This window comes from Aphelocoma coerulescens, chromosome 9 (genome assembly GCF_041296385.1).
Source record: "Aphelocoma coerulescens isolate FSJ_1873_10779 chromosome 9, UR_Acoe_1.0, whole genome shotgun sequence".
Lineage (NCBI taxonomy): Eukaryota > Metazoa > Chordata > Aves > Passeriformes > Corvidae > Aphelocoma > Aphelocoma coerulescens.
Window position 1 is genome coordinate 19,580,549 of NC_091023.1, and position 21,360 is coordinate 19,601,908.

At 40.7% G+C, this 21,360-nt stretch overlaps 1 protein-coding gene across 2 annotated transcripts in view; it reads right to left on the reverse strand.

Moving 5' to 3' along the window:
- Window positions 1-21,155, reverse strand: part of FXR1 (FMR1 autosomal homolog 1) — a 33,517-nt gene extending 12,362 nt beyond the window's left edge. The window contains exons 1-8 of one of the 2 annotated variants that reach the window (XM_069024162.1): window positions 21,024-21,155; window positions 11,646-11,698; window positions 7,505-7,598; window positions 6,837-6,908; window positions 4,464-4,612; window positions 3,922-4,015; window positions 2,962-3,078; window positions 2,690-2,860 (exon numbers count right to left, since the gene is read on the reverse strand). In XM_069024162.1, coding sequence (XP_068880263.1) covers window positions 2,690-2,860; window positions 2,962-3,078; window positions 3,922-4,015; window positions 4,464-4,612; window positions 6,837-6,908; window positions 7,505-7,598; window positions 11,646-11,698; window positions 21,024-21,074 — 801 coding nt within the window. In that variant the 5' untranslated portion in view covers window positions 21,075-21,155. The remainder of the gene's footprint in view (window positions 1-2,689; window positions 2,861-2,961; window positions 3,079-3,921; window positions 4,016-4,463; window positions 4,613-6,836; window positions 6,909-7,504; window positions 7,599-11,645; window positions 11,699-21,023) is intronic. The other variant, XM_069024163.1, reaches the window with a different exon arrangement.
- Between the last annotated feature and the right edge of the window lie 205 nt (window positions 21,156-21,360).

Genomic DNA, 21,360 nt, shown 5'->3' on the forward strand with positions numbered 1-21,360 from the left:
AAATCAACTGAATGAATTGGGATGCTGAAACAAGAAACAAGGCTACAAATTAGCAACAGCATAAGCGTAGAATTAAAGGAGTATCAGCATCTAGTCAGTAAAAACAGCTTAAGAGCACAATTTCCATTTTACACTAATGCCTCAGCCCTTTCATCTGTCATTTTTAGGTAACACATGAAATAAGAGTACCACCAGCTCCTGCACCTTTTAATCAAATCAGGCAAATCCTACAAGAAGAAGAAAATGTATAAACCTCTACTTCTGGCAGAGGTCAAAATGATAGCAAAAGAAACATGGACAAATTGGATTTCAAGATAATGAAAGCAGTGATCAAGCATAAGAAACAGATGAACAGGAAGCCACTGTGAGGAGCAGAGGTTATGCTGCATTCTGAGGGCAACTGTTCAAATGATATGAACTTAACAGGTTAGCAATTTTTCATCCTCAATGAATTCTACAAATAGACACAATTAAGCAAAGAGTTCCTGCCTCAGGTATGTTTAGCAGTTCTTTCCCAAATAAAGGTGAAGGAACAGTGAATGCATTTACAGAAGCAGTCAGGACAAGAAAATATACAACTGCCAGAGCTGCAGCTCTCCAGTGCACCCTTAAGCGTCTCTACACATGTCATGAGTACTCAGGATTTTTATGTGAGTACAACCTGGGTAACTCCTTCACACCCCAACATGAGTGAGCACATAAAGCTGACTCAGACAAGGTATTTTCAATTCCTTGTAGTGAAACATGGATTAAAGACCTCAAAGGATTCCAGTTCCTACCAAGTACCTTTGTTAACTCTGAATTACAGCCTACACATCCACTGATGCTCTTGTTACTTCACACAGTAGCCCAAACAATCAAGACACCTTCATGCTACCAACAATTCCTTAATAGAAAAATTAGTGTTTTCCTGAACTCAGCATTGCACCTACCAGTGTTAAGAACTGCACAGGAATTGACTGCAATTCCACTATGACAGTAATGCAGGCCTAAGAGGAACTCTTCTATTCCTGACACAACTCTCCCTCTCTGGGAAGCACAACGTTTCCATAAGCAGTCTGAAGTTCACAGGCCTGTGATCTGTACAGGCGTCACAATGAGAAGTTCAAGCAACCAGAGAAGGGTCTTGAAACCAAAATGGTCTTGACCAGACGGGGATAAAAGCATAAGCAGCATGCCATACAGTTTAACTTCCTTCTATCCACAGAGATTTCCAATATTTTTTAAAATTTATCTTCATGTGTCTTCCCTCAAAGAGTCTAGCCCTGAGCAACAGTGAACCTTTATTTGTATGCAAAACATCAGTTATGGGAAACCCTCACACTGCGACTGCTATGTCAACAACACCGGTTCACTACTCCCACACATCTCAGCCTGAAATTGTCTGCCTGTGCATTCAGCCATTAGGGCCTGGCTGGTTGCCCACTGCAGCTGAAAAGAGGCAAAAAGAATAGGCAAGTGTAGCCAGATGCTGAAACCCTTATCATGTGGAATAGTTAAGCTGCTTGGCATTTTTAGAAGCACTTATCGCTTCTAGGAAGGACAAGGCCGGATGTGTCTAAAGGCATTTTTATTTAGGGGGCATCTGGTACTTGTAATCATTGCTGTGCACCTCTGTAAGAGGCTGGTGACAGTCATAACCTTTCCACGAGTTCCAGCATCACACCATTCACACGAAAGAGATCAAAACTGGAATACACTGCATTTCAACTTGTCTGATTCTTCCTCAGGAACTGAGATGCAATTTACTGGCAGTAGGAGATCAAAGAAGGATCTGTTGTCACCCTGATACCCTAGAAGCATTTCCCAAAAAAAAGGACACAGAATTTCAGGAATACTCTAAAGTACAGAAGTTTGACCTCCTCTCCACAGGATCGACTTCATCTGAATATTTGATCACAACCAGGTTCTACTCCTGACACAGATGGAACAGAATTCAAGACCTCAGATCCCTGAAACAGGAGACAACCACATATTTCCAGAAGTTTTAACATCAGATACTCAGTGGCACCTGTAGAGTTGGTAACATGGGATAAAAACCCTCAAAATATGTTCTGACAGGGCCCTAGTGACAGTGCATTTTTGTCACTAGCCTTCTGCTTCTTCAATGGATCCTTGTTTTGCCCAAGGACCAGCTACATTTCAAGGTAGTTGTGAGATTCAGAAGAGTCACACAAATGGAATTAACTTGGAGCAAATCATTATTTTGCCAAAGCCAGCATTAAATTGCCAAAATATTAGTGTTAGAAGCAATAGATACTTTAACACACCTGGCTAGGTCAAAGGAGCAGACACCACACAGCAAAACACACATGAAAAAGAGAAGGGAAGAGGAGAACCAATAAGGTTCCGAGGGAGAGAAGAAACCCAAACAAACCCATGATCAAGTCAAATAGCAGGAAATGATACTTCTCTCAGGTTGACCCAGGATATACAGTGCAGTTACATCATTTGTGCATCAGCAAAACGGAATGATTAGGACAGAATACACCTTATGGAAGTCACCACTGCAACAAAGGCTTGTATTTCAAATATATGCAGTAGAAGCTGCCACAATGTCAACATGCACAAATACACTCACACAAAACTCAGGTGTTTTGTGTTCTTAATTCTGGGTACAGCTCTCACTACTCTAAAAGCAGGTACAGAGAGAAATGCTCCAAGGATTCATACAGAGTTCCCCCCTTACCTCTCCATAGATTCTGAAAGTACCGGTATCCTCTTCAAGTTCTATGGTTGTAACTCCTGGAACCTTTCTGGCTTGTTGTATATTACTGCCATGAGTTCCTATTGCAAGTCCCATTAAATCTTCTCTGACTACAAACTCCTCATGAAATGCTGCAGCAAGCTGCTTTGTGCACTGAAGGGGAAAACAAAGGAAGACTCATCCACGTGCACTCACTGTAATGCACTGCTCTGAGCTCAGTTTCAAGCAACAAGAGCCACAAGCTGTGGCTTTACCTCCAAGTGTTTTGTAGCTTCCTCGTTTCTTGACATCAGCATGAGTTTGGTACGAATGCTGCGCAGGTGCATGTCACTGAGGATGTTCACTCTCTTCACTGTTGCTTCACTGGCAGACTACAGGAGAGAGGGAACCTAAGTTTTGGCTTTGTAAGCAAATACACATTTAAAGGATAAATCAGGAACCTACTGAAACTAAGTCATAAACATGATCTCAATTTCTAGAGATTACATGAACCTTGTTCTTCCTCAAAACAAAGCACAAGAAATTCAGCAGCACCAACTACTTGTTCTCACTCACAACACATTTTATATTAAAGACATTGCTGCTGAATTACACAGTAACCCTTTCCCCTTCATGTTGCCCCAATAAATCTTTCTACCATATACATGCTTGTCATTGCGTGAGTAAGAGAGCTAAGGAAATAATCAGGCAACACAATCCTGCAGAGTGAGGTTCAAGTGGACAATATTAAGTAAATGGAGTTATGAAGAAAAACTAAAACTGAGACGTGCCAATGCAGTAAGAACAGCACTGCAAAAGCATCTAAGTGAACAATTCCTTAATGCCTCCACTGAACTGGTGCAGCTCTCCACGTGGAAACCCAGCTGTGGGTCAAACTGCACAGCGTAACACAGCACAAAGGGAAAGCCATTGCTCCAGAGTGGAGCAAGATGATTTACTCTGAGCCACCTGCTAAAATCAGTGAAATGGAACTCCGCTGAGAATGCCAAAAGTCATACAAACAATGAAGCCCAAAGCTGCTCCTAAATTTAGGTTGTATGCATTGGAGGCCTTACCCCCAAAGATTAAACAGATCTGCTTATATTGAATCTCTCACAATTTACATAGCTTGACAAGTTAAACCATTTTCCTTAGACACACAGAGCTTGCTATATACTTCCTATAAAAAATATACTGGGAATTCATGCAACATTTACATAGAAGCAATTACTTACCAGTATTATTAGTTGAGCAGTTTCAGCATGATAAAAAATTCGACATGCTCCCACAGCTTTCTTGAAATCTTTATGTGCATTTTCATTAGCACATCTAAGGAGACAAAATGACTGTTATTTCAACAAGCTGCATCAAAACTGAACATGTAATAACATAATCAGACCCAAGAACATTTCAGTAGTTTATGGCAAGGACTGTTCAGAAAGAGGGAAGTTCCCATTCTCTCTAACATGGTTCCAGAGCTTGTTTCCCTGTGGATTCTACAGCACCATGGCTATCTGGCAAGTCTCAGTAACAGGCCCACTGTGAAGTGAATCAACTGTACAGGCATGAAGTTCCCACCTGAGAACTTGCCTTCTGTCCTTACCCTGAAAGCTCAGCAGGGGTCCCAGGCAGCAGTTTCTAAATGAGCTACTGCAGCCATAACCACCCTTAAGGTTCTTCATGGACCTGTAAATCAGCCTCTAAAATAGAAGCCAAGTGGGTTTTTCTCCCACTTCCAGTAAGTAAAAGCCTTCTTGAAGTGTGCAGAGCTACTCACGCATCTCTCAGGTCTTCAGGAACATCCACTGTGCATTTGAAGAAGGTGTTCTTTTTGACAGTTTTGTTCTGATTCACAGGCCGGAGTCGTTCGTAAGTGACAATTTCATTGTAAGTGGCATCACAAGCAGCGTATTCAATAACATAAAACTGCAAAAGTTTTTTTAAAGAATGGTAACTTCAGCAAGGAACAACAAAGACATACATAGTAACATTACTGGCATCAGCAAGGAAGCACAAAATATGAATATATAAACAAAACCCTAAAAGTTGATATAATGATACATTTCTACACAAATGAGCCTGGACGTATTTCAGCACCCTTGTGCTGCCTCACTGAAGCCAAAGCACTGTTATCAGCACAGTCTCAGTCCCCCACAACAGCAATCAATCAATTGGATTGATTTTTCTGATGCCCATCTCTCTTTCAAATACTTTCATTAGTTTAGTTCAGTTCAAGTTCCAAAACCCAAAGTGTTTACTGGAGCTCTAATTCTAGAAAATAATGAACAAAGAATAATTATTCACAGAAATCTCTACTCTGCACCACTTTAAAACAAACAAACAAAGGCAAATCCACTGATTCAATGGACAAACTACCTGGGAATCATGTAAGATCAAAATCAATATAAAAACTCAATCTTTTCGACACACACTGCCAAACTGAGGAAGGCAAGAGAACTAAGACTACTTAAATTACCAATAATCTACTCCTACACTTCTACCCAACACATACAAGTTTAAAGAAGCTTGTGTGCACAGTATCCCTGAAGCCTGGCTCTGTGTTAGGGAGGCAACCTTCTCCTCCCCTCCCTTCCACCTATATGCAATTTAGGGGTGCCACAATACATTCACCTCTTCCTCAAAATTGTTATCTGTTTGTCTTAACACAATTTGCTTAAGTATCCAGAAAACACAAATCACTCTGGTCATGACACACTGTTTTCTAATTTCAAGTTTTAAGTTTAGTTTAAGTATCATCCTAATTATATAAAGCTGCTTTGAAATGTATCAATGTATCATTATTATCCCAACTAATAATAATGAACAATAATCACTAAACTACAACTAAATTTAAGAGATCTACCACTACGTCCTCTAAAAACTTAACTTCTATAGTTAAAGATAATTCTGGATATCAGAACAATCCCAAAGCAACAAATCATTAGACAAATGAGTTGTTTGTGAATTTCATATTAACTCTGAGGAAAACATCTAAATATGGAATCATGTTAAAGACAGTACAAAGAAGCCAATACAAACTGTGAGGTTCTTCGCAGGGACAATTCCTTAAAATAACTGATTTGACAAGCTTACACTGGCCATTGAGGGTGAAAAACCATTTTTTCCTGTAAAAACTAGAAAATTAGGAATTGGATAAAACTGAAATTAAAATCAGAATTAAAAATTTTACTTTTATGACTTTTTCCAAAAATTAGTAGCACAGCAAGGTAATGGATAGCAAAATTTCAAATTTCTGTGACATTTAAGAAAAGCATATGAGCCACAAATGACAAACTACCATTTAAATCAGTCTGTCTCCTTTTATCTTCTACTCTTAACAAGCTGCTTATTCGCAAGGGTCAAAACACAAAATCTTCCTTTGGTAGGTGTTTACTACCACCTTGTCCTTACAGAGCTCAACAGAAGTTGGTATTTGTTGAGTTTTTACACAATATTAGAAACTGGATAATTATTTTTTCTCAGTACTGCTTCCTTTAGTTTTAGGAATCTGCTACAGCAGAAGCATCAAAACACAGGACTCCTCCCACAATGAGGTTCAAATCTCTTGCTGTCCTTTCACAAAATAAAGCTTTAATGAGACCGGGTCAAACGCTGCCACAGCTCTATACACTCAAGTGTCTGAATCTGCAATTTACTTGGCAGCTGCAAACCATTTATTTATGGTAAAATAAAAACTTGACATATGTGAAAGCAAAACAAGCAGTGCCCTTCCACTACACTCAGTAAGAACACACACAAAAAAACCAACCCACAGCCACACAGAGCAATAGCTACAGCAGGCTTAATTTGCAGACTATAAGCAGGTTTTAACTGCAGGTGCTTTACTTCATATTTAGCACCAAATTCAATCCACAAAGCAGGTTTGTTAGAAGTCCTGTCCTTGTGCATGCCTTCAGTCCTTCAAGCAATTAAACTGCTGATAATGGAAGTCACTTGCTCAGCTCTAAGGGCAAGACCCTCTGCTGTGCAAGGCAGCAAAGGTCATTCCAAAGTGGTCTCAACTTAAAATTCTCTTTTCTCATGTTTTTGTATTTGTAGTACTTTATTCAGAGTTTTTTCATGACAAAGAACTTCTATTGACTGTATTCAACATGAAAGCATGAAATCATTAAGTTTTAAAATAATTTACCTCTCCTTTCATCATTCGAACTTTTGCCAGCCACCAGCCACAAGGTTCTTGGTCATTTGCCCTAGAATAAACCTGAAAATGAAAGAATTTCTTAGAATAGTTGCCCAAAACTATGAAGTATCCTCAGGAAAGGAAACTCATTACTCTGATTTTAGGGACATGTACAGAAAAAAACCCAGAAGTTAAACTAAATCACTAATGATACTACAATGAGCAGGGAGCAGAACATGCATATTTTGATTTCTAGATTTAGTACATCACTCCTATTAACACTCTCTCTCTGTAGAGCACTGTAATTCACACAATTTCCTTCCAGACTGTACTAGACATTTCATCTGGGTTAAAACTTGTTATCAGAGAAGCTTTATTTACATCTTCGTATCAAAGATTTCCAACACTTTACATTCCAGGTCAAAAAAGAAAACTGCCTAGATTTTGTGTCAGAATTAAAACCTTCTCTGCTATTTTAAGTTTTAAATTTTGAAAAATTTCCACTGGTAGTTTTGTGGGAAAACTGAAATGTCACAGCTTCACTGAAATTCTAATAAACCCATGTGTAGACACACATGCTCCATTTTAAACCTTCAGCTTGGTAATGCTCTTACAACCCTCACCACTGCCTTGAGTGGACAATCACAGATGAGGACAGGTCATCAGCATTCACTCACCTCCACCTCATCTCCTTCACCGATTTCTTTCTTGATATCAGGGGGTGGTGGTAACCTGACTTCATTGAAGGGCACCTGGCGCTCTGGTTGCCAACTGGAAGTTGAAAAAGGATTACACATTAATTCTCAAACTTTCCTATCGTTTTCTGCATTTTAATTTTGGAATTCTGAGTTTCACTAAAATTCATTCTTTCCATATAATCAGGCCTGTTTCCTTATTGCTAGAAAGCAAATCTTATAACCAAAGGAACAAAATAATCATGTCAAGACAAAATTCTCTGGGAAGATATTTAATGACAAAATTTTGAAATTAACTGAAAAATTTAACTAATGGCTTTCATAAAACCCCAGTGAAAGATATTATATGATGTACTTAACGCTCCTACTGCTCAAGTCATAGAGCCCATATATAGATATGAGCTCAGCTTTGCAGTCCACTATGGGGTTCACCCACTTCTCCTCCTATTTAAATTTCAATTGCTTACCACCAAAGTTTTATGTATTCCAGGAAAATGTGACTCCAATCTTTAACAAAACTTTCCACCTGCAAACTTGCTGATGTTCCCCAGTAACATATCTTTATATCTGCCTATCAATACCAATTATTTCTAGCCATACAAAATAAAGGTTTACTTTCTTATACAGCAAGACTACTTATTTTACTTTAGTTGGCTCTACAAAAGTATTTTATTTGTAGAACTGTATGTTTTCAGCACATTTTATGAAGACTACTGGAGCAATTAAATCCACTGTGCTCCCCTGAAATTCCTTTTCCTTCTACTCTGTGAATGTCACAGAATGCCATCAGCTGTTCCTCGCTCTTAGTCAGAAATCCAACTAAAGACTCTACACAGGTTGGCATAAAATCAGGGGAAAAAAGACCCTTCAAAAAACCCCTATTAATTTAGAGTATCGGAGGGACTTTTAACGGTATCTGTCAAAGCACTGCATTTCTGCCCATCTGATTCACATTAGACACCAACAGAATCAGAACCAACCACTTGGAACAGTAAGGATTACTGCAAGTCATTTGCTTACTTTTAACAACCTGCAGACAGAGCAGCCTAAAGTAGTGGAATGAGTCTAAGCATAAGGAGCAAAGGGCACTTCTGCAACTTTCTAGATAAGAAGATGGATACATTTACATGTTCGGTCTGAAAAGACAGCTTACATTCAAGTACCTCACTTAATAAAGATGTTACATATCATATAGTTTTAATCTAGACATTATAATAATTTTTTTCTTTCAATTATAGTTTGAAAAACAACAAAAATGCATGAAGATTATTACTGAGGTGCTGGAATACATTCAGAGAAGGGCTAGGATGCTGGTGAATGGTCTGGGGCATAGATCTGATGAGGAGCAGCTGAGGGAGCTGGGGGGGCTCAGCCTGGAGAAAAGGAGGCTCAGAGGGACCTGAAAAGAAATGGTGTCAAGTTGTGCCAGGGAGATTTTGGTTGATACTAGGAGAAATTTCTTCACTAAAAAGGTGGTCAGACACTGGAATGGGCTACCCAAGGAGGTGGTGCAATCTCCATTCCCAGAGGTGTTCAAAGGCACATGGATGTGGCACTTGGCCACATGGTTTAGTGGTGAACATCATGGTGCAGGACTAATAGCTGGACTTCATCTCAGAGGATCAAGCATAAGCCTTTCCATCCTTAAGGATTCTCTGACAACGATAGCTTTTTGTTGAGGCTGGAAGGTATTTTGGCCACAAAATGTTAATCAAATCACATTCTATTTCTGAGAAATGGTGAAGGAGGCTGGCAAAAAAATTCAGTTGCAATTAAACTGCTCTTGTTGCAAATGTAACGGTTACAAATCTCATGGTTTGGGTTTTTCCTTCCTCTCCCTGCCAGTGGAGGAAGTGCACAGTGGAAAAGGGCACAGAAGGCTCAGTTCTCAGAATACGAGTCCAAGTTCTGGTAGCAAAACTTTTTAAGTCCAGAATTGGAGCATCTCACTGGTGAAATGCAAAACAAGATGTTTTAAGAAATTACTTGTGATGGGCTACAAACTACCGACAAAGATAATCTGACAGAACTGATGCTTGAACTACAGGGTACAAATCACAAAAAAGGGAGGTTCTTCCTTCTTACAACACAGAAGCCTCTCCTTCAATACAGCTGCTTCAAACTCCAATAAGCCTCTATGAAACTACACCTCAAGATCCAATTTTCTATCTAACAGTAATAAGTTTCCAGTTCCTGAAGCTTCTGCATTCATTCCTTTGCCTCCTTACCCTCAGAAAATGTCTCTTAAAAGAATTAAGGCTACCTGCCCAGAGACTGCGTGTTGCTATGGCCACAAAATCATCATTAACAGTCTGTGCTGGTACACTTAACTTTGGGAACCTTACAACAGCTGTAGATAAAGATTAGTGTAGTGGTTTGGTCCTGACAATCGGCTAACAGCAGAAAGTGCAGAGTGACAGTTTAGACTGCCTATTGTGGGGTAGACAAGTGTATTTGCTAGTGATAATCACTATCACAACACTGATGCTCTCAGTGCAGGTCACTCTTGCCAACTTCAGCTCCCCTAAAGCCCTTACAAATTTAACTCTGTAAAAAGCATAAAAATTGATCAGATTTACGTCACAGAATAAATGGCTGTGTACACCCATCCTGATCAGATCTATTTTTAGTCAACAGAACACTCCACATATGCTGCAGCCCATCCTTTTTGAAACATGGCTGCTGCTGCCAGACTTTCTGTAAAACACATGGATGACATGGATACTAAACACTAGAAATGCGTTTGCCAACAATTTCCGCTCCTGCTGCAAACCCCTGGCACTTCCTTGAGCTTACTTGGTTTCTGATATGAAAGTATATACTTTGAATGCTAAGAGAAGTAATTACTTTTCTTTATAAAGTAATATGGATGTTGAAGATGAAACTGAAGATTTGTCACATCTTCTCAGACCATGGATAAGATGAAGGGTTTAATTTTTTTTCTGTTTGTTGGGTTTTGGGGTGAGGGTATGAAAACCTAGGAGACAGATACAGCTTCCATAACCACCTCAGTGTTAGTATAAATCACGGTTGCCACCTCATCTTCTAACCGTTTTCATAAAATAAGGACTAGAAAACACAGGCTAGAAAGAAACAAACACTGGGTTTTGCAGGGTAAACCCCAGGATTACTTATGTCCCCCCCCAAGGATTTATTTTTCCACACATGTATATATGTACACACACATACACACCTGGGATTATAAACACTGTTTATAAAGACACACTTGCACGCTCCCTAGTATTACCTTTATTACCCAGCAATCTTTCTTGAAGAAAGGCTCAAAACTGATCTACAGGCTAGACCTGGCAAAGGTTACTAACAATTTTCACATCAAAAGCAGACACATTTTATAGGATCTCCACCTAGTAACTGGAAGGGAAACAGGAAAGAGTATGTAGCTCACAGAGTATTTGGAATTAGCACTGGAATCTCCCAGGTAATCCACAGAGCTATCAGTCAGAATGCTGAACAACAGGTACTCATTTGTACTTTACTATCCCATGGATTATCCTTGGCTTGCCACAAGTTCCTAGCAGCACTGCTGTGTTTATATATTAAATGAAATGGGCCTCATGGATAAATCTTCTTCAGGATTTGCTAACAGATCTGCACTCTTTTTCACTCAACAGGTCTTTTGACTGGATATATATGTATATTTATCTTTCTAATAGTTAAAAGAAAAATATCACCATCAGGATATTTTTACTTTTCTCTGGTTGAGAATAGTGGTCAGCATTCCAGAGAGTAGACAAAGAATGGCTGATTTAAGTACTTTGGTATTTTCCACCTTTTTCTGCTTTTGTGTAAGAGTATCAAGCCTGTGCCACTGATTCCTACGATAATTAAATTTGGCTATCACATCTATGGGCATCACTAAAGATATCAAAGAATGTACAGACTGATGTATAGGACTGTGTAACTGATGAGCTGAATCCTGATATAGATTCAAGAAGGCAGTTCATGGAAGCTGAACAGAATAGTGAGCCTGTACTTCTAGAACTGTATCTAATGAAATTGGCTTCCTCTTAAAGGCAAAACAATTAAACAAAAAACATCAGCAGAAGTACAAAACTGAAATAACCTAATATTCAAATGATTATTTTAAAAATAAAACACTTACTTGTTTTCAAATACAACTGTGAGGGAGTCCTCATGAACATCTTTGATAAATCCCTAAAACAAAAACATTTTTGTTACAAGAATGCATGTGAAATCAAAAAGGCAGCAATTTCAATACAGCCTGAAACTGAGCCAAAACCACCACTAACACTGAGGTTCCAATTTAGGAAAGCTCCAAGACACACTCCCACTCCTTGCACGAGGTTGCTGATATTCTTAGCTGCCTATTCCAAGACGTGCAGAGCACAGGGATTGCTCCCAATGACTGCTCAATCTGACCAGCACATTTACAACTGAACTCCCTATCCAGAGTTTCTTACTTTACCCCCAGGTGTGCACAGGTGTTTTACAGGAACAAAATGAGAGAGGTCCAGGCAAGAGCAATTATTCAAATAGCTGTGCACAGCACTATTTGCTTCATTGGTGTTCTTCCCAACACAAACTGAATCCTAAACAACTGTCCCTCTGAGCAGTACAAGCAACCAGTTTGAATCACATTTGGCAGTAGAGGCTGCCACACAGTTATGGTATCATCTTTCAGGTACTAAATTGGGACTGGATGAGGCCAAATGCCTGTAGGACCTCCCAGGAAAACAAAGAGAATACAGTATTTCATGGATTTTTTGTGCTTATATGTAGGGGGCATTGACTGTGCCAAAAACCTAAAGACAAAGATCAACCTCACAGAGTTATACCCACGTATCCATGCAGAAATTAAGCTGCTACATTTCTCTATTATGAAAGGTAGGCATGCTGAAAAAAATAATCAAAAAAAAAGATAAAAGGAACATTACTCCTGCCTGGTATTTCCCAAGTAGAGGTGGTCAAGGAGGACCCTGCAGTTTTAAAGGAGTAAGAAAGCTGCATAGCTATGTTAAGACAAGTTCCAGGAATCTGCTGAATGGATTGTATCCCCTTAAGAAACTGCCAGCTGAGGAGGACGAAGAATATTTCAGCTGTGCAAGGAGCAGCTAGCCCACTGAGGTATTATGTGTCAGCTCAGGGAAAGATAAATTTTGACACAGTAGATCCCTCCATGTAATGACAGACAGTAAAGGAGCCCACACTGACAGCTGGCTGCAAAGGGCCTATAAAAACAAATCTCCTTTTACCTGAGCTCATACTCAGCCAGTGCTCTGAAAGCATTTGCTCAAAACCTGCTTTTCTGCTCCCTGAGCTTCCCTCAAACCCATCTGTCAGCAACACAAAAGACTGGTTCTAGCAGAAAGCACACTGGTAACCCTCAACAAAGCAGGTCACCAGAAATCATCTTGTTGAACCACCTAGTGTGCTCCTAATAAAATAAGCCCTCTCAAAGGCCATCCTGCCACTGCAAGGGAAGGCAGGCAAATCTCCTTCTTTGAAAGGTAAGCAAATGAAAAAGTTGGCAGTAAAATACACCCAGAATCAGGGACTTTCAGTTTCAAGGAAACTGGATGGGAGTATAAAGTTATGTCTGTTTAAATATGTAAAGAGCATAAAAAATTTTACTGCCTAAAGCATGTGTAAGCCAGCAACAGAGATAAAGCAGAACTTCTCCCAAATTTATGCTACCAAGAGTTCCCTTCAAACATGCCCCAGCATGGGGACAAATTAACATGGCATACAGTGCACAAAACCAAGAATTACTCTGCTACAATTCATCCAAACTCTATACAAGGACAAAACACTGAAGTCACAGCACTGAGAATCAACTTCATGCAGTCCAGCACTCTGCTACATGACAACTTATCAACAGACAGCAGCATTTACAGGGAGAGATTAACTCCCTCCCAGAGACAGCCATTTATCTGCATTCCAAGAGTCTGTGATTCAATACTAGTCTCTGCCTCATTATGCTGCTTTACTTTACTTCATAGCTGAATCTGGTCTTCTAGTTTAGAAAGTCATTAATCCACTGACTGCAGATTTCATTAATAAAACAAAAGAAGTGAAAAAAAGGAATTTAACTGCATTGACTTGTGAGGATTTAAGACAATTAGCCCATTACCAGGTGAAGTGTGGGTTTCTGTGTAAGTTACACACAGGTTTAATAGTTACAACCAATTTTCAAGCTAGGGTCCCACTGAAGAATGCCAAAGCTGAAGTGGAACAGTAATGCAGAGATGTGGCTCTCAGCAGCCCAACAGCTGACACTGCACAAACATCAGCTGCATAAACAGAAACATGGGACAATTTTAAATAAAATCTAGAGTACAAATTCCAATAAAGAGTCTGTACATTTTACACCACCATGTGGGTTTCAGGAACTCCTTCACGGAAGGAAGTCTTTCAGTTCAAAGTGTGCACACTGCTCTTCCCTCCCACAGGAGAATGCAATGCAGACTCACTGCTGGCAGACACGTAGGCAGCAACTGCCTTGGAATTACCTGCACAGCTTTTTCACTTGGTATTCCCAAACTCTTTCACTCCCTAGTATAATCAAGGTTCATCTATCAAGTATGCACTTCAGGTCACAATTGCACATATGTAAAGTATTAAATAAAATTATATAATTATTACTTAATTTTATTGTTGTGAGGTCTGAAAAGTCTGATCAAAGTCTAACTGTACAATTACTTCCTACTATTATAAATTTCTCTACAGCTGTGGGGATGAAATCACATTTACAGCAACTGAAGCACAGCAGTCTATGAGGTATTATGGACTGTATGGTCCATTTGTAATAGAACTAGAAATAATGATTATTCAATGTGACTTTCAAATAGTTTTCTAAGAAATTATTTCATTATTGTCAAGAAGGATGTCAAAAGTATCATTAGAACATTTTCTGAAAGCAAAACTTCCTGCGTACGACTTTCCTACCTTCAACCCTGACTATACACATGATCAGCTGTATACACAACTTCCAGATAAAACCAGAAAGAGATTTCATGCATGTCAGGATGAGATTTAGTGTAGTTTTTAAAGAAGTCATCATAGAGTCTATGATTACTAAATTTAAAAAAAAAAAAAAAAAAAGGTTTTACAAAAAAAGTGTGATATTAAAGTATTTACTAACACAAAACAGATTTTCTACATGAAAAGTTATAATAAATCCTATAAATTCAGAAGAATTTCTCCAGAAGAGGTGTGATGAACATAAAACAGAAAAGTAAATAACCTGGGTTTCAATTAGGGAGTTTTGAAGTTCTTTATTCGTGAGGTAACCTATATAAATAGATTTGCACTAGTCATACCTGATACTGTATCAAAAACATTCTCTACTAAATTAAGTAATGATGCATAACCTTAACTTTTGCTCTAATGAACAAGGTCCTCCATTACTGAAATTTAATTTAGTAGTGCTGCCTAAGACAGGTAATGCCAGTATCTGAGTTTGAAGAGTACTATGTTCCTACGTATCACTCCATGTACCTCCAGTGACGAGGCAGAGCTAACAGGAGACCACCAAATGCATCATCAATAAACACAGTGGCAACAAAAAGAGTGAGGATTTGTAGTATCAGCAAGTAAGCTTAGACATAACCTTTGTGCATCTTTTATACGACACACAAATCTGTGGAGGGCAAGAGGGGAAGAAAAACTGACATGACTTCATCTTGCCAGACCTCTGATTTGGCCTGTCCAGATATTAGTGTCAGTCACTCCGTTTGTGCTGTGAGCTGGATCTCTGGCAGTCCACGTATGCCCTGGCTGGAGCAGCCCAGCTCAGGAGGACAGGGGACTGTACTGTACTACAGGCTATTAATGTCCTGCTGGCTCCACAGGCTCTTGGGTTCAGACCTGTCTCTGCCACTCACTTGGCAGGAGCCGGGCTCCCAACACCAGCACCTGCAGAGGGAGGGGATGGGAGACCCAGCGAATCTCGCCCAGGGCTGGACAGGGTGTGCGGGGTGAACAACAGGGCAGGAAACTCTCAACCAATCATTTGCACCAAAATCACTGCAGCTGAGACTTCCTCATTTCATAACAGACACCCACACACACTCTTTCCCTTTTACCTGGGTTTTGCCCATGGATTTAGGATTAGGATCTGCTGATAACATAAACGGATCAAGACTTACTGAAGTGCCCTTAGAGTGAACTGTATGGCTGTGTGTGCATATGCACACACAATTTTTTTTTTATTATTTTTAAATCCAGTTCTAGGCAAAGTCACAAAATCTGTAAAACAGGCAGACACAATCCAAGCTCCCTCTGTATCCTACTTTCTTTAAGTTTATCTGACCCCCAAGTAGGGTGGATCTAATCTAAAAATGAGGTGCTGTTAGTTTAGCTGCAAACTTTCTTTCCAGGGACAGCCACTGTGTTGGCTTTTGAGTCATGCATACCTGCACACTAAAACTGTATTAAAATCACCTTACCCACTACTGGGCCAATTTCAAACAGCAAACACTTCAGCATCTGGTACCACGGACTGTTTCTGAACCAGTGACATAAAGGTCAAGCAGCCTATATCCAATTACCAAGCCTTTCACTCCTTTTCAGATCCAAGAACCCTTAGTGTTTCTAACACTGAAACACAACTGTTTCATGTAACAAACACATGAAATAATTATTACTAAGTGATGATCATGCTGAGCCCCCAAAGGAATAAAAAAGAAATTAAAGCAAACAAAGGAAACTTGTAAATAATCAAACCACTGGACAAGAAAGACTGAACTTGATATTATTTTCATTGCAAGTGATTAGTTGCACTAATAAAAGCAAGCAGCTGTGGCTTACTGCAAAACACAAACATTACAAGCAGGTATCAGGAAAGAAAAATATCCTGAACTATCACATCAGTTTTAGCAACCACAGTTTTATTTATGACATCACTGCTTATTTCCATCCACAATCACAATGACCACACGTATATTCAAGGGTACTTCTGACAGTTGTGCAAGAGCTTCAGCACTGAATCCCCTGGTTTGGGCTTACTCATGGAAGTCTCCATGACTCATTACTTACACTGCTTCATATGCATCCTCCAAAAGGGCTAAACTTCTGGAAGACACCCTCCACTGATCACCAACCTCAGCAATCAATAACCATTCCCTCTGGCATCTCCTTTCTATCAGCCTAAAAGGCTCAAGAAACAGCTCATCAACAGCAACAATGACTGCAGCTACTTCTTGCAAGACTCCACACCAACTTTCAACTAACTGATCAGGAACAACTCTAAAATGTCTAAAATTTCCCACCCATATAGATGTAAGGCTAGATGTAATAAAAAAATGCTGAGAATTATAACACAGTCGAGATCTTTAAAGAAAAAACAAAGGTCATTCCAGTTACAGTTTCCTGGTGTAGTAATTGGGTATGAAAAGTGGGTAAGCTACACTACTAATGACAATTTCCTATTTTAATAGCCATCAAGCTAAAAACCACTCAGAGCAACTCAAGTTGTTTGCAAAGCCACTAATTAAAAATTGTAAGAAAAATTTAAAAAAATAATTATATTTTTATTGATGCATAAACTTTCTCTCCCAGAGTTGCTCATCAAGCTTTGGCTCTATATGTGCAGAAACGGTGTGTGCTATTCACTCATAATTTTCTCCCCTTAGTAATATTTTGGCTTGTGTCTGCCTTGAGGCTGATGCCAACTCCTGCTACCAGCACTTTGCTTAGTCCTGTTACCAGAACAACTGCACCTCTTGAAAGAGGAACAGGCCAACAAGGAAGCACTTCAGAACCTGTAAATTAAGGTTGAGTTCTATTTTAATTCATGGGGTTTTTTTCCTCTTGCATAATCTGAACAGCTACTACTGTAGAACTTAAAGAACACAAGAGCCTGCAGCACACCAGAGCCCATCTTCCAGCACAAAGTCCCTACAAGGAAGAACACAATGGATCTTCCAGAGTTGTTCAGATGGCACTGAAAGACTCAAGTCAGAGGAACTGATCTGATGTTCAGTTTATGTACCTTGGTCTTACTGTAAGGTCCAACTTATTTCAGGGAAGCTGACATGGGAAATCATAAATAAAGTGAATCACCAGGCTCTTAATTTGCATACAAGTGTGCACATAAAGGCTGATGGAGACACTGAGTAAAACAGAAGTTTTTGTCTTGTTCTTCCAAGACCCTCCACAGCTGGCAGGTCCAGAGGCAATGGCACAAATGGGAACATGGGAATTTCTAGATGAATGTCAGGAAATTCTTTTTTTTTTCCACTGTGAGAGTGACTGAGCAGAAGCACAGGTTGTTTGGGAGGTTGTAGAGTCTGCATCTACAGAGATATTCAAAAGCCATCTGGACATGGGCAATGGGCTTTAGGTGGCCCCACCTGAGCAAAGGTGTGGACCAGGTGAACTCCCACAGTCGCTGCCAGCCTCAGCCATCTGTGATTCTGTGAATTACTTCTTCATCTTAAGGACACAGTGAAGCATCATCCTGAAAACACTGCAAGCAGGCCAAGACAAGGCTGGGAGTAGTCAGCTTTCATTCTCTTCAACACATTCGGAAGCCAAAGAAATCCAGGTATTTTTGACCATTCCATACATTAAAAAAGTCTACTCTAATGTCCCAAAGACAAAAACTTTTCTGCCATCTAGTCCTCACCTAAGAAGCATCAACTTTTCTACTCTCAGGAAGCTCTCACAGCACCTTTAATAAATGCAAACCCTTAACCAGTGGTTTTCAGCAACCCTGTCTGTTCTCCCCTGTTCCACAGCACAAACCTCCCCATTTTTCAGCAGCCCACAACCATTTCGAGCCCCTCCCCAGTGCCATCTGCTCTCCAAAGAGAATGGGTACTCAATATTGTGATATATACAAAGTCTTCTGAGCTGCAGGAAGTGGCTGAACACTGGCTCTGCTGTGTAATGGTTGAGAATATGGAATAAAATATACGGTAAATGCTGTCCTGTTCTCCAGATTATACTACATCTTTAAAGCAAATGAAAAAAAAACAAGAAATCACAAATTAGTTTGGTGATTTAGAAATACAAGTTTAAAATTAAAGAGATCATAAAATTTAAAAAGATCATAACACGCTTTCTCTTATAATTTTTTTTAAATTACCTTAGGATCTACCATAACTGTCCACTGATACATGAAAACTCAAAATGCTTTTCATGATGCATGAATTTTAATAAAGAACATTAATTTTCCATACTAATTTATTGCAACCATAGCGTATACATATCATGTATGTTCTTCCTACACTTATGAAGAATTCCCTGTAAAAACTGAAGAGCAATTATTAGAGGAACTAAAGAAATTATAAAGAGTACGATCCACCATGGTCATACCTCTAGTAAATAGTGAAAACCCACTGCAATGCTCCAATAGATTTAACCACTACATTTGTTCTACTGCAGGTAAGTTGCAGATCACAGTAACAACTCATTAAAAGAAAATCTCTCATGTAATTGTTTACACAGTTATTTTGGTTTTTATCTCTGTTGGCAGAGCAGGTTCTTTCTGATCTCAATTTCATGGGGTTATGTTGTGCTAACTAATCAGACTGGTCTAAGGGAAAACATCAAATCTCATCCCATCTCACAAATTCTGCTTTTTCTTTTCAGAAAACTTTTGCCACCTTCCATAGAACAGCTCAGAAAAGATGGGCCTCTTGACATTATCTTGCAATGATCAATGCTACTGGTGCCTAAAATAGGACACTTCCTAAAAGAGACTGACACACCTCTTTGCTTTAGGTCACTTTAAACAGCAAGTGACCTAGGAGTGTTACCTAGTTCCAAAACAAATGCAAAACCTCTGCCTTCCTCAAGAGTAAGACTCACAAAATGGAGTCACTGACACACACACTTCACTGCATTTAACTCACAAGAATAATCTTTTAAAATTGTGTTTGTTTAAATGATTTGGTTTGGGAAGGTTTTTTTTATGGGAGTTGTGTGTTTTTTCCCCCTCCACATTAAGAGTGGATTACTCTGAGTTGGGGCTTTGATTACTGTGCATCCAATCATTCTAACCTGCCTTCATCCACCATGAAGATGCCATCACTGGACTTAATCCCCACTTCATTAATCTCAAAGCTATTATGTCATTTTTAATTAAAACTTCTGCTTTTTAAAGTCACTGTTCACAGAGCTAAAACACATAATGGTGCTAATCCAAGTCTGATAATTCTCACTGACTTAGGAGATGTCATCCTTGCAGATTTTAAATCAGGTTTATTGTAGCAAATTCTGTGTACATGGGTCCCTTCAGTCCAAAAATTCAGCACACCTCATACTCCCATGTGTGTGAAATTCCTCTTAAGCACAAGAACAGCTGATCCATCATTTGGAAAGTTGTCCAAGACCACAAGGTATAAAATGGAAAGCTAAGAAAAGTGTTTCCAAATTCTGGGCTTCTTCACGGTCGGGGGGGAAAATCAATTCTATTTAGGAGCATCCTGCTCTAGATGCAAATGATTCTGATGTGGGTTTCTGTGTGATACTTCCAAGTTCAACCAAAAATTTATCCAATGTATAAAATTTATTATCTACCGATTTTGGTAAACATTTCAGAGGGTTTCTTACCAAGGGGATGCAGCTTCCCCCACTGCATTCTTTCCTCCTAAGAATATCTCCCATTTGTCTTGGCCAGTCGAAAGAACTAACTCCTGAAGTCAGCTGGTTACAATCCCTTACACCCAACTGCCTCTACATACTGTACAATCACCACATGATTCCCAAGCCAAATCCACAGCTGCACACAGGAACTTCAGAAGGGGGGGGGGAGAGGGAATTAAAAGGGACACCCTCACACCAAGTGCAGTATTGCCTGTACAATACCACACTGTGCATGTGGTTAGGCACAATAGCTAAAGAGAGTCCCGAGATTAAATCCTCCCAGAACACAGCCACGCTGCGTGCTCACAATACTGGCTGCAATCAGCCCTTCTGGAGAGGAAGACAGGAGCCTACTGCCATAAAAAGAGCTGGGATTCTTAAACATCTGAAGCCAGGCTTAGGGGAAAATGACTGACAGGCAACAGCTGAGAGTATTCTGCATTGATCCTGTACCATCCTGGCATTCCAGGGAGGGTGATGGTGAAACAAGATTTCTGAAGGCATAAATAAACCCGAAATCTTAAAAAAAAAAAAAAAAAATTTAAAATATTTAAAAATCATTATTATCGCTCCGGTTCACCCCATACCACCCAAAAACCCGTGCATCTTCCAACACCAACCCCCCCACACGCCCACCCACCCTTCCCAACAACAAGGCTCAGGGAATCCCCGCGCAGCGCATCTGCTCCCCCCGGCCCCGCCGGGGCTCTGCCTTCCCCACACACGAACCTCCCCTGCGCGCAGCCCTCACCAGCCTCGTCACCGCCGCCCCCCCGCCGCCGCCGCCGCCCCGCTCCATCCCCGCCGCCCCCGGCCCCAAACCCCCCGCACCCCGGCACCTTCCCCGCTCACCGTCCCCTCCCCCGCCGCCCTTCGGCCCCGGCCCCGCCGGGCGCGGAGCCGCCCGCGCCGCCCCCGCCGCCGGTACCTTGTAGAAGGCCCCGTTGGAGCCGCGCACTTCCACCGTCAGCTCCTCCATGTTGGGGCCGCAAAGGACGCCGGGACGAGCTTCTAGAAACTGTCACCGCGGGGGGAGCGCGCGGCGCCCGCCCCCTCCGCCCGCCGGGGCCGCGCCTCCGGCCCCTCCTGCTCCTCCGGGCGGGTCCGCAGCCGCCGGAGCGGAGCGGGGCGGGGCGGGGCGGGGCGGGCGCTGCGGGGAGGGCTGCCCGCCGCCGGCGGAGCGGGGCGTTTCCTGCAGGAAAGGCCCCCGGAAAGGGCTCCCCACCGTTACCTCTCCGCCCGCCGGCGCGGGGCTGAGGGGGGAG